Raw genomic sequence first — 12,529 nt, 5'->3', positions numbered from 1 at the left:
TAAGAATTCCATTGTAATGATTAAATTCTTCATCAAAACTATATAGTTGCAGAAAACTGTGATATGCTTTGTAATTTATTCTGTCCATTATTCATGTACTTCATTCTAAAATATCTTCCTGTGTCCCAAACAGCAGAATAGTGTCAAACCAAAGTACGGACAATACTAGTCCCATGTGGCTATTGAGCACTTGAAATGTGGCTAGTGTGACCTTGGACCTGAATTTTTACTTAATTTTAATTAATTTAAATTTAATGTAACTTCTTGTGATTATTTTCTACCATGTTGGTTAGCATGGAGTACTCCACACTGTACAGACTGGCTTTTATTTGAGATGAGAGGCAATTGGAGAATTCCAAGCAAAGGAATAATATGTTCTGGCTTAGGTTTTAATTTACTATGGTAGCTGTGTAATGAAAAATTGAAGAAGCAAGGGCAAAAGTTAGGAAACCAGTTAGGAGATAGTTGAAACAATGCAAGTGAAATATGATGATGGATAGGACTAAGACAATAGCAGTAAAGGGGTGAAAAGTTATAAAGTTATGACTATGTTTGAAAGTAGATCCAAAGAATTTACCAATGGGAGGATAAGAGAGAGAGAGAGATTAAGCATGACTAAGCAATTTAAAGAACAGAATTACCAAAAACTATAATGAGACCACAGAACAAGAAGTTTAGGAACTCAAATTTTGTGCACATCAGGTTTGAGATGCCTTGTTTAGATATCCAAGGATAGATGTTGGAGGCATTTGATACATGAGTCTGGAATTTAGTGACTGCCTAAAACAAGTAAGAGTTATCAACATATAAATGGTATATGCAAAGCCATGAAACTAGGTGAGATTACTTATGATATAATTATAGGCAAAGAAGAGATTTAGAGATTACCAAGAGCACTTAATAACATGAGAGCTGACATAGTATTGCAGATATAGAGTTGGGGGCCCAATTTTAATCTTTCCTTACCAGTATATTTATATGATCCCCTAATTTTAGGACTAGTAGAAAGGGGTTTCCTAGTTTGTTGTCATCTTACCTTCATAGGATAGGTTAGATTCAAGGATTATTAGATTTCTTCCCCAGGAAATCTGTTCTTTCCTAAAAATTTGTCCATAAAGTTCATTATGAATCTCATTGGGCATTGTTATAGGACTGAGAGAAAAATCAGACCATTTGTTGAAGGGAAATATTTATATATGAGCAAGTCTGAAATCAGGACACAGGGAGGAAAGAAGTACTTAAATCTGTTTATGGTTAAACTATGCCAATAGCTTGAATGTGCTATTTATTCTAGAGAGCTATATGTCCAAGAACTCGGAAGATGATGAGCTAGCTAAAGAATCAAAGCGGTCAGTTCGAAAGCGAGGCCGAAGCACAGATGAGTATTCAGAAGCAGATGAGGAGGAGGAAGAGGAAGGCAAACCATCCCGAAAACGACTACATCGGATTGAGACAGACGAGGAGAGCTGTGACAACACTCATGGAGATTCAGATCAGCGTGCCCATGATGGTCAGCCCAGGGTCCTGCCCTCAGAGCAGGAGAGCACCAAGAAGCCCTACCGGATAGAAAGCGATGAGGAAGAGGACTTTGAAAATGTAGGCAAAGTGGGGAGCCCATTGGACTATAGTTTAGTGGACTTACCTTCCACCAATGGACAGAGTCCTGGCAAAGCCATTGAGAACTTGATTGGCAAGCCAGCTGAGAAACCTCAGACCCCCAAGGACAGCAGCACAGCCAGTGCAAGCCTAGCCCCCAATGGGACGAGTGGTGGGCAAGAGGCAGGGGCACCAGAGGAGGAAGAAGATGAGCTTTTGAGAGTGACTGACCTTGTTGATTATGTCTGTAACAGTGAACAGTTATAAGACTTTTTTTTTTCCATTTTTGTGCTAATTTATTCCACGGTAGCTCTCACACCAGCGGGCCAGTTATTAAAAGCTGTTTAATTTTTCCTAGAAAACTCCACTACAGATTGACTTTCTAGAAGAAAAAAATTTCATCATACCCTGAAGTCTTTCTGTGAAGTGACCAGATTTGAACTTTGAAGATAAATAATTGCTGTAAATTTCTTTTTATTTTCTTTTTCCAAGTTCATGGTCCTTGGTAATTTCATTCATGGAAAAAATCTTATTATAATAACAACAAAGATTTGTATATTTTTGCCTTTATATTTCCTGAGCTCTCCTAACTTTGTGAAAAGGGTGGATAAGAATGCATTCCAAATCTATAAGGGCCCAAAACAGAATTTAGGGGTGGGAGAAAGCACTTGTGCTTTAGCTTTTCATATTAAATATATATTATATTTAAACATACATGGCATAGATGATGATTAACAGACCTTTTAAAAGTTCAACTCTGTACTGTTGCAGTTTGAGAAATATAGATAATGTCATACATGAATCATTTAGTAATAGCCTTCGTAAAATCAACTTGTTTACTATTGGAGTTACCACACTTTAAATAAAGAAGAGACCATGAAAGTACCATCATTTAAAAAAAAAAAATTACCCTAAGTTTCTGTTAAAGCGGAGTTTCTTGTTTAAAAAAGAAAACTCATCTGAAAAGCATTTGCACAGTAAAATGTATAATGAAGCTTTGACAACCAGATTGTGCTAGCAACAGATTTTTTTAAAAATAGCTTTATCCATTGGTAACAAGGTGGCCTCTGTCTCAAGGAGATTTAGTAAAATAAATGTGGTCTTTCCTAAGACCCAGCTGGACTATAAACTTTGCCAATAGTATAACTCCTGCCCTCTGGCCACTTGATGTTTTAAATATCTGAAACATCATTTTGAAAAAAAATATATCTATATGTAACACATGTGAAGAGATGCTAAGCTGACAATGGTATTTTAGCACATTTGAAGAGTGGGAAAGGATTTTCAGGTGAATTTTAACTGGTCTATTCTTGCCCTTAGTATCTACTTCAAATTGAAGTCTACAAACAAAGCAGTTCCTTTGGGAGGTTTTTGAGTTTTGGTGTGTGTATGTGTGAGTGTGTGTATGTGTGTGTGTATGTATGTGCATCTACCTGTGTGTGTGTTGGATTTCCTATCTGCCTGGATATATTAGCAGGTTTGAATGTAGTTGGCCTTTGGCCATTAGACTTCTATTAAAATTCATTAATAGTCACACGGCCAACATAGAGTTGATTGAGAACCGCCGATATACCTAATAGGCATGATATCCATTTTAAACATCTCAACACTTTCTAAAGAAAGACAAGCCCTTTGTTTCAAGAAAAGGCAGTGTTTAACTAAATAACATAATTGACACTAAAATATGAATTTTATCTTAGTCTCTGTTACAGCTGTAAATTTTCAGGCAGAGCCCTAACATTGTACAGAATGTAGCATTTGTGATTAAACTTTGCTATCACATTCTGAAACCTTCAATCAGTACTTCTGTGAGTACTTTTGCCCTGGGATTTGGGTTTTTCTGTTCCAGTGTTGTGTCTGTTGCCGGCAATGGACACATCATATCTGCTGCTGGCCCACGGAACTTCAGTTTTCTTTCCAAGTTATGCACTATATGTGCTAGTCAGTGTATAGTAAAGCACTTCTTCTTTTTTTTTTTTTTTTAATTACTAAAAGCTGGCATAGACTTGCATTACAAATACCTCTCTAGAAACTTTGTACTTCTACTTTTCCTCCCACAACAGGTGTTACCCTTAAATCTTATCTTTTGGCCTTGAAAGTTTATAGCTGTTGCTTTTCAGTTGAGTTTTTGTTTCACCTTAGTTCTGTAGTAGCTGCCCATTAATATTTTTGCCTTGATTCTAGTAATGTATATGTAACCATATAAAAAATAAAATAATGAAAGCAGCCTAAAAATAGGATGCAACAATAGCATGTGGTTCCAAGTAAATTGTGATTTTATTTTGAGACACTTGTTCCACTGGAAGGGAGGGAAGGGCTTACATTCCCAGGCAGTAAAGCAGGGCTAGAATGAAGCCACACTCACTTGCAAAACCTTCTTTCTAGCTAGGTTTGCTTTATTTATTTGAAAGTTAGCTAACAAGTTTAATCTTTTTAACTTTTTAAAACAGGCAGGCAGGAAGATTCCTACTAGTGGTGCAAGGTAAGTGGCTTGACATATATATAGGTGGCCTTTTCTGCCACTCAGTCACCTACTGTTTTAGTCCTGCAGCCAGGTAAAGCCACTATGATATAGAAACTCTCCCTTGTGCCCTATCTCTACCTCTGGACACAACAGCTCCTCCTTCTACCTATTAGTTCTATTCCTCAGTTACTCACAGCTGATCAGTAGTATTAATGGGTAGATAATTTAACAGGATGTCTATTGTGAAATAAGGAGTTTTTTTTACCCTTTCATTATATAAAGCCCAAGGTAATTTTTATACTAAAGACTGAGTATTCCACTTAGCAAATGTCCCACTGACATAGGTTATGAAACCACTTGTGCTGCCTGATATTTATCAAACTTGAATAACTGTGTGTCAACTTGATAACTGAGTGTCTCCCTTCTAATCTTATATTTTGATTAATTATAGCTCATCTACCAAGAATATAATCCAGGCAGCTAATAAACACAAATTATTACTCTGCAGACTGATTATAGATGATTAAATTTTGAACAGTTCTGCTGCTTGGCTTTGGGTTTTGTTTTTTTGTTTTTTTAGTACTGAGGATTAAACTCGGGGCCTCAAGCATGGTAGACATTTGTGCTCCACCACTAAGCTGTAAGTTCCCAGCCTTGCTTCATGTTTAGATTCAGCCCCTCAGAAATACTTACAATAAAGATATTGTGAAGAAGTTTCTTAAAAATTCTAGGAAAAAGTGTTTTGTAAAAAACACAATATAGTCATTTGTAACTGGAGAAAATAAAGGAAAGCAGTAATTTTTATAGTATAGACTATGTAGGATCATTCTTAAAGAGCTATCCATGGATTATATTCACAATAGCTGCTGTATCATAAGCCCTTTAATAATTTAAGCTCCCAATTTTTTTGAAATACAACTTGGGCTCCCATTATCAAACTCTGGTCTATGACAAATGTATTAAGACTAGTTTCGCATTCAGAAGGTTTACTACAATTTATGCAAATTTTCATAGTGTAGAAACTTTGAGTTGAATATTGTATGAAGAGGACAAAGTCTGGTTTTGCAACATTTATGCTGATAAAATAGTGTTTGGTATAAAAACAATGTCCATTGTTGGCACATTACTGGAAAATGATGGCAGATATTTTAAAGAGAATACAAGATAAGGCTGGATTTCCTTGATACCCATTTTCATTTGCTCAAGGTTGCAGATTCAGAGGAGTTTCATTGAGAACAAATTCAAGTTATTGGTAATCTCCTTTTAAAAAAAGTGATCTGCCACAAAACCAAAAAGTTGAAATGGTAATGAAGTTGTTGAAAAAAACATTTTTTAAACACATTAATTTTAAAGACTATTACACATATCCAGATTTCACTGTTTGGAGGATAGCCCATTTTATCATATACATTTTTTTGGTGGGGGGGGTACCAGGAATTGAACTCAAGAGGCACTCGAACACTGAGCCACATTCCCAGGCTATTTTGTATTTTATTTAGAGACAGGATCTCATTGAATTGCTTAGTGCTTTGCTTTTGCTGAGGCTGGCTTTGAACTCTTGATCCTCCTGCCTCAGCCTCCCAAGCCGCTGGGATTACAGGCATGCGCCACGGTGCCCTGCCCATTCTGTAATATACATTAAGAAAAATGTGGACGTTTACTTGTTTAAATTGAGAGTCAAAATGATAAGAATTGTATGTTATTTTTAAGTGGGGCTGATGGAATTTCCTTTGTCACGAAGAATGCTTGGATAGCTTCTATTTGTGGTCATAAAGGATGCTGACCATTCACCTCTGTGGTAGAACTATTTTGTTCTACCATATAAACGTAAAGAATCTAATGAATCTCTAAGTTCAATGCTCAGAAAAAACTGTGAACTCCATTCTTTACAACACAGTGGAGCAAGACCATAATTCAAGATGTTGTTTTACAGGTTTAGAAAACAGTATTCAGACCCAGATATTTTTTCAAATGGAATGTGTATATATATGTCACATACATACATGTTCTATATACACACAAATGCTTTGGGTAAGTATTAATGTATCCATCATTGACTTACAAAGAGAAATAAGGCAAATAATGGCATTGCAACTGATATCAAATTATGAACATCATTTAATTACAGATAGTCTAGAGAAAAATAGTTTCTCTTATTGATTTGACAGTCTCAAAATATATTCCTGGGTCCCCAAGAAGCAGAGAATGCCAACACTGCATATCTGCTGTAACCTACCTAGTCCTCATCTGCTTAATATAATCCATTATTAAACTCTCTTTGAAAAAAATCCCTTCCTATTCTCAGTGTGTACCTGTAAACCTACCTTGGAAGTGGCAAGCTAACTGCTGAATTTTTTTTCTTTTTTAGTTGTTTCTATACCAATTCTATAAAAGATAAAGTCTTTTGTTATCAATGTATTTAAAGTGGGTTGTTTTGTGTTCACTTAAATGATTTGTTTTCAAAATATTTCACTTCAACTTAAAATTATTTAACATTTTAAGTGCCAAGAATTGCTAAGTAACTGTGTAACATATTGAAGATAGAGTCATTTCCAAGTAAGTCATAAGCCAAAATGTAGAAGGCTTCATATATAGCTACTTTAGATTGTAAACCCAACATTTATTTCAAACATACAAACCCTCTCAGAAGTTGATTAAAATAGGATCCCCTAAAAGAGTGAACTTTTTTCCTCATCTTGGTCATGTAAGCTCTTGGGTTTTTTTGTTTGTTTGTTTATTTTATTTCATATTTATACCACTTTGCTCTGGGAAATACTGTAAACCCAATTCTGGCACAGTACAGTGGTTTCAATTATTGAAAATGCTATTTTTATTATAATAACTTTTAAGATGAGTCTATCCTTTACATAAGTTATATGAGAGAGGGTACAACAAATTATTAAATGAGTAAGAATTTATTAAACACCTTAGGCATTTGGAATGAAACATTTTTAAAAGGAACTACATTTGTATTTTTTGCCAAACTGGTACAAGCTAGAGAAAATGCTAAGGACTGAATAACCTGCCTTCTTTTTGCCACTGGATGATGTAAGTTAAGAATGGAATTGTTAATCCTGACTTTTTATTTTCTTGACTTTCATCAGCTTCTAAAGGAATCTAATTTAAGTGTTTTGAAGTTTTGTTTGATCTGTATTTATTGAGTTCTGGTCAGATACCAGGAACCTGCATGTCATGTTTATGGACAACCAGAACACAGTCATTGGGGAACTTAATGGCTCAAGACCTTCTGAATCGTTTAACTTATTTTGTATGTTGCAAAAAACAAACAAACAAAAAAGTTTATTTTGCTTGAGAGTCACATTTTTTTATAATTGTACAGCTTTTAAGGGATGGGAGGTGGGAAAATACCCTAAAATAGGATGTAGATTTTTAAAATTGTGTTTATGCTAGAACATCTACAGGTGCATTATGTAATTAAACCTCAAATTGTTTAAAAATTTGTGCCATGGTCTTTTTCATTCTACTGCCCATTAGCAGAGTTGATGCATGTCAATACTGCTATTATGGACAAACCTTGAAATTAAATTAAAACCACTCTCTCCAAAGCTTTAAGATCGTTGCATGAAAATTATACCCATACATACATGTAGACACATACATATACACAAAGATCTAGTTAATATTAGTGTAAATGGATTTTCAGGATCAGAACAGGTATAAACAGCCCAAATTTGGCAGTTAACAGCATATTGTTTCAGTGCATGATTTCTGTGATGCCTACTAGGGTATTCTCAATGTTGGTCTGGTGTTTTGTTCTTTTATCAAAAGTAGCTTCTTGATCATTGTATCTGAATAATAGCTTGCCCAAAACTGCCATGAGGTTTTATGTACACTTTGAAAGGGGGATATTTTGCTCTCAGATGGGGGTGGAGGGGTAAGGCTTGATTTCTTTTCTCTGTGTAAAGAAGGAAAAACTAGAATTGCTCAATTTGGTATTCAATAGACTTAATTTCACAGAAATATTTGCTGAATCATGGCAGGAGGGGAAATTAAGATTCAAATTTCAATTCTCTCCTTTATTGGTAAGTATTTTTGAAATCTTGTAGAACTGCTGCTTTTAGCACAGTCTTTTTACATGGCACATTTTACCATGTTTTACTGACACCTTTTTAAAATGCCAGTACTTTCTGCCATATAATTTTACCATTATAATTACTCATCTTTGTAGCACAACTGCATTCTTATAAAGAATTAAAATAATCTAAATGTGTCCTAATTTTTAAGCTACCTTCATCTATTGTCAGCTAATGTGGGAAGTCAGTTTCTTTGCTATCCTTATCCATTCAGAACACTGGGGACCATGAATTTCCATGTGAGGAATACAATTCCAGATAAGAATTTATAAATTGTCTATTTTAGAATTTCACTTTGATTTTAAAGTAGGAAGTGGGATTCAGGAAGTGTTTGGTCAGAACACCTCTTGGATTTTCAGACATGCTTAAATATGAAATGCTTTATTTTCCTTCTGGAATAGGTTCTCAGAATATTTTGTTTCTAGATGAGAGCTAAAGCAGAAGCTCCAAGATTAGCATAAATCTAACTCTTGAGGTAATTAGAACCGTGATGTTAGTCAAATAGAAGATGAAGTGCTTTGTCACATAATAATGTACTGCATGTGTGAGGGAGGGGGGAAGAGATCTGAAAACTGGAAATGTGATTCTGATAACACAAAGTAAATTCTGTGCATAAAAAGTATGGGAATCCTGATAGCTCAATGCTTCAGAAGTTAACTGCAGTGTATGAACACCTAGTGTGTTAGAATTGCAGTGCATAGTTGTTCAAATACAATATTCCTTGTGACAACCAAAATGTTGTGGCTGATGCCAATATTTTTGTTAATGAAATGTTCATGTCTCACTACAGTCTGATCAGAACTCTTAGTGTTATAAGCCAGGCCTAAAGCCATTTTATAGCTACTGGCCTAATTGTGTAATTTTTTTCTTTCATAATGTTTTATTATTATAATACTTCTGTCATTTCTTTCACTTAATATATGTCAATTGTCATAATAAAAAATTTAAATAATATGATGTACTTAGCATGTTGTGTTTACAAACAGTCTATTTTGTGGCATGTGGAAAGCTAAGAATTTTCTGTAATAGCATCATGAAGGTTAAAATATTTTTGTCAGCCAGTAATAGATTATTCTTTCATTATCTAGAAAGTAGATTTACAAGTTCATCAGTTTCCCCAAAATAATTTTTAAAACTATTTTTCATCCAGGTAAATACAGATACTAGAAAACTACTGGTTTCCATCTTGGCCTCTGATGAACTGATACATTAAAGAGGCCATGGACTTGTTCTGCCTTAGGAGCAAGGAACTAGACCAGAGCACAAAAGCTGGGCAAACATTTTCAGATCATTTGTGGGGCAGGAGGTAATTTAGTTCTTTTATTAAACAACTTTGGGAGTAAATTCTTGGGAACGGGATGTTTTAAGTATAGGCTGACTCGCCTGCTATTTGGCAGGAATATTATAGATTGATACATTCAAAAATGAATCAGACCAGATGAATTTAATGGTCCTTCCAACCTTGAGAATGATTCTCATCTGTAAATTTTGATCTGATAGTTTTCTCTTACTTTTGGAATGCAAAATTCAAACTGAGGTGGTTTGTAGGGAAGTGGTGCACACCTGTAATCCCAGCACCTCAGGAGGCTGAGGCAGAAGGGTTGTGAGTTCAAAACCAGCCTCAGCAAAAGCGAAACACAAAGCAACTCAGTAAGACCCTGTCTCTAAATAAAATACAAAATAGGGCTGGGGATGTGACCTATTGGTATAGTGGTATAGTGCCTCTATAGTGGTTGCATCGTCAGCACCACATAAAAATAAATAAATAAAATAAAGGTATTGTGTCCAACAACAACAAATTAAAAGAGTTCAAAGGAGTCTTTTGAGCTGAGAATGGGGCCTAGAACATAGCTGCCACCCCACAGCTCTTAGATTATGAGAACAAATAATAAACAAGAGTTCTTTAAAAACTAAGAATTGGTGATCATTTAGTAGAGGTGGAATTATAATAAATAATGAGACTATCTTAATGAAATGTTGGCACCCTTCTGATGAGATGAATGTTTTTGTCATTTTGATTCTTCAATGACTACATGAACTCTTTTCAGGTCATATAAGTCTAAATGAAAATCAAAGAGAAAGGACACTCTTAAAAGGATGTGAGCTGGTACATGAAACATTAGTTAAGCACACACAGTCACATCCCAAAGGAAAAGTTAACTAGGAATCTACTAGTTCATAGTATAGGCCACCTATCACTTTTTTATTATGTCTCTTGCCTGTTTCAGAGCCACTGTACCCATGTGTCAAGCACCCATCATACCTAGCCAGTCTCCAAGGAGGAGACACTTTTTGTAGCAACCCCTTTGCCTGCTTCCTTGATCTGATAGCTTTCCTCTTGCCTCCTTTGAGTCTTTCACATCTCAATTATCTCTGTCTTGGATCTCCATCCTTTTACACTCACCCACTTTATAGAAAGCTCTCCCCATCAAGGAAAAAAAAGTTTGATACCATCATTGGTTCAATCTCTGTCCAAATTATTTCTAGCTTGACTTCCAGTCTTTAAAACTGACAGACTAGAAATATTAAACTGTATTTGGAAAGTCTCATTGAAATGTCACAAATTCCCAAGAGAAACTCCAGGAAACCAGTAGGCTTCTGGCCAGTAATAACTGAACTCTATCATTAGGAACAACTGTTACAGAAAGCTGAAACTTACAATGTGGGGGGAGGGTGGCTATTCCTCCCTTCCTCTGAAAATTATTTCATGTTTTTCTGTTGAATGTCTATTTTGTTGCTTGTTGACATCTTTACTTACAAACAGGGTACCAGTAATTGCACTATGATCTCACACACTATAGATAGCTTATATTTTTCCATTTGGAGCCAAAAACTTGAAGAACTTGATTAACAATGACAGAACCTCACTAGAACTTGTGTCAAAGTTCTAATAATAATTTTGATCTAATAAGAATGGATTTATTGGATACATTTTTTTTTTTTTGAGTACCAGGGAATAAATTCACGGACACTTGACCACTAAGCCACATCCTCTGCCTCAGCCTTCCAAGCCGCTGGGATTATAGGCATCCACCACCGCACCCAGCTGGCAACATAACTCTTACTACTAAAAGTCTGAAATCTTTATGGGTTAGGGATTTAGCTCGGTTGGTAAAGTGTTTCCCTTGCATGCACAAGGCCCTGGGTTCAATCCTCAGCACCACAAAAAAAAAAAAACAGTAAAATGAACCTCTGTCAACTATTTCAAGAGGTGGAAGTTTACACTGAAAATGCTGGACTTGGAATAAAAAGGCAAGAATCTAATTACTAGTATTGGGAACTAGTATTATTTTAAAATATTTTTAGTTGCCAATGAACATTTTATTTATTTGTATGTAGTGCTGAGAATATTGCATGCTAAGCAAGAGCTCTACCACTGAGCCACAACTCCAGCCCCATGAATATTCTTCAGCAAATCACTTGAATCTTCTGTTTTATATGTAAAGTGTGCATAATTATAGCTACCCTGCCTACCCCACAGAATTACTATAAAGTTCAAAGGAAATAATGGGTAAGAAAAGCCTTCATTTAAAAAGCAAAACTCTGCATAAATATAAGAATAATGTGTTAACTGCCTACTGCTTAAGTTATTCACAGGAATTTACATAAAAGGCAGAAAGTACAAATTCGCCTCTTCCAATTCTTGGTGATATGCTTCAGTTTGCTTTTAAATGTATTTTCATAAAAGCATCCTCTGAACCTGGCACTGTAATGGGTGCAGGAAGGGCTCTTTCTCCTGGCTTGGGATGTAGCTCAGTGGTAGAGCACTAAGCTAGCATGCTCATAGCCCTAGGATTGATCTCTGGAAAAAAATTAGAAAGCTCCTTGTCATAGCTAAGATCCCTTTCTTAAGTTTTTATCAGTTATAACCTTGGTTAAAATAGGCATTTTATCCAAGTGATGCACTTGGGCAGTGACTTATTTTAAATGACACTGTGAAAACTAGGTCAAATTAATATGAAAATATTATACTTGTTTCAGCCAATTTTTTCCTGTATTATATAGGGAATTCCATTTCTGAGCATAGCATTGGTTATTCAATCAAATAGCCAGTCACAAATAAATGTCCTATGTGCAACCTCAATCTGGTCACTTCTCAAGTTAGATTTACAAGCTATTTTCAAAGCCTCTTTCTCCTCCTGAAGTCACCTTGGGGAACTGAGTCAGCATCCACTCATACTCTTACACTGGAAATTTAGAAATAAGATGTAACATTTCTCTCTTCTTTTTGCATCCTGATCTTCACCTTCACAACCATCTTCCCCACGATCTATCTCATAGCTGTGGAATCCTTACTGCCAGTGTTGCCTATAGTAGGGCAAAGAAAGACTCCTCTCTTTCTGTGTAGTGTGCCCCGCCCCGAGTCTTGCTACCA

General features: G+C 35.5%; 2 protein-coding genes across 5 annotated transcripts in view; one reads left to right on the top strand and one right to left on the bottom strand.

The window, feature by feature from the left end:
• Rsf1 (remodeling and spacing factor 1) overlaps nucleotides 1-7,518 on the top strand; it is a 160,138-nt gene extending 152,620 nt beyond the window's left edge. For all 3 annotated transcript variants that reach the window (XM_005323239.4, XM_040284989.2, XM_040284988.2), the window contains one exon: nucleotides 1,295-7,518. In XM_005323239.4, the coding sequence (XP_005323296.1) occupies nucleotides 1,295-1,863 (569 nt within the window). In that variant the 3' untranslated portion in view covers nucleotides 1,864-7,518. The remainder of the gene's footprint in view (nucleotides 1-1,294) is intronic.
• Aqp11 (aquaporin 11) overlaps nucleotides 1-12,529 on the bottom strand; it is a 99,005-nt gene that overhangs the window by 39,516 nt on the left and 46,960 nt on the right. The gene's annotated exons all lie outside the window — the stretch shown is intronic.

The sequence above is a fragment of the Ictidomys tridecemlineatus genome, chromosome 4 (genome assembly GCF_052094955.1).
Source record: "Ictidomys tridecemlineatus isolate mIctTri1 chromosome 4, mIctTri1.hap1, whole genome shotgun sequence".
In the NCBI taxonomy this organism is placed as follows: domain Eukaryota; kingdom Metazoa; phylum Chordata; class Mammalia; order Rodentia; family Sciuridae; genus Ictidomys; species Ictidomys tridecemlineatus.
Note: the sequence above shows the minus strand (reverse complement) of the source record. Positions and strands in the feature narration are given on the sequence as shown.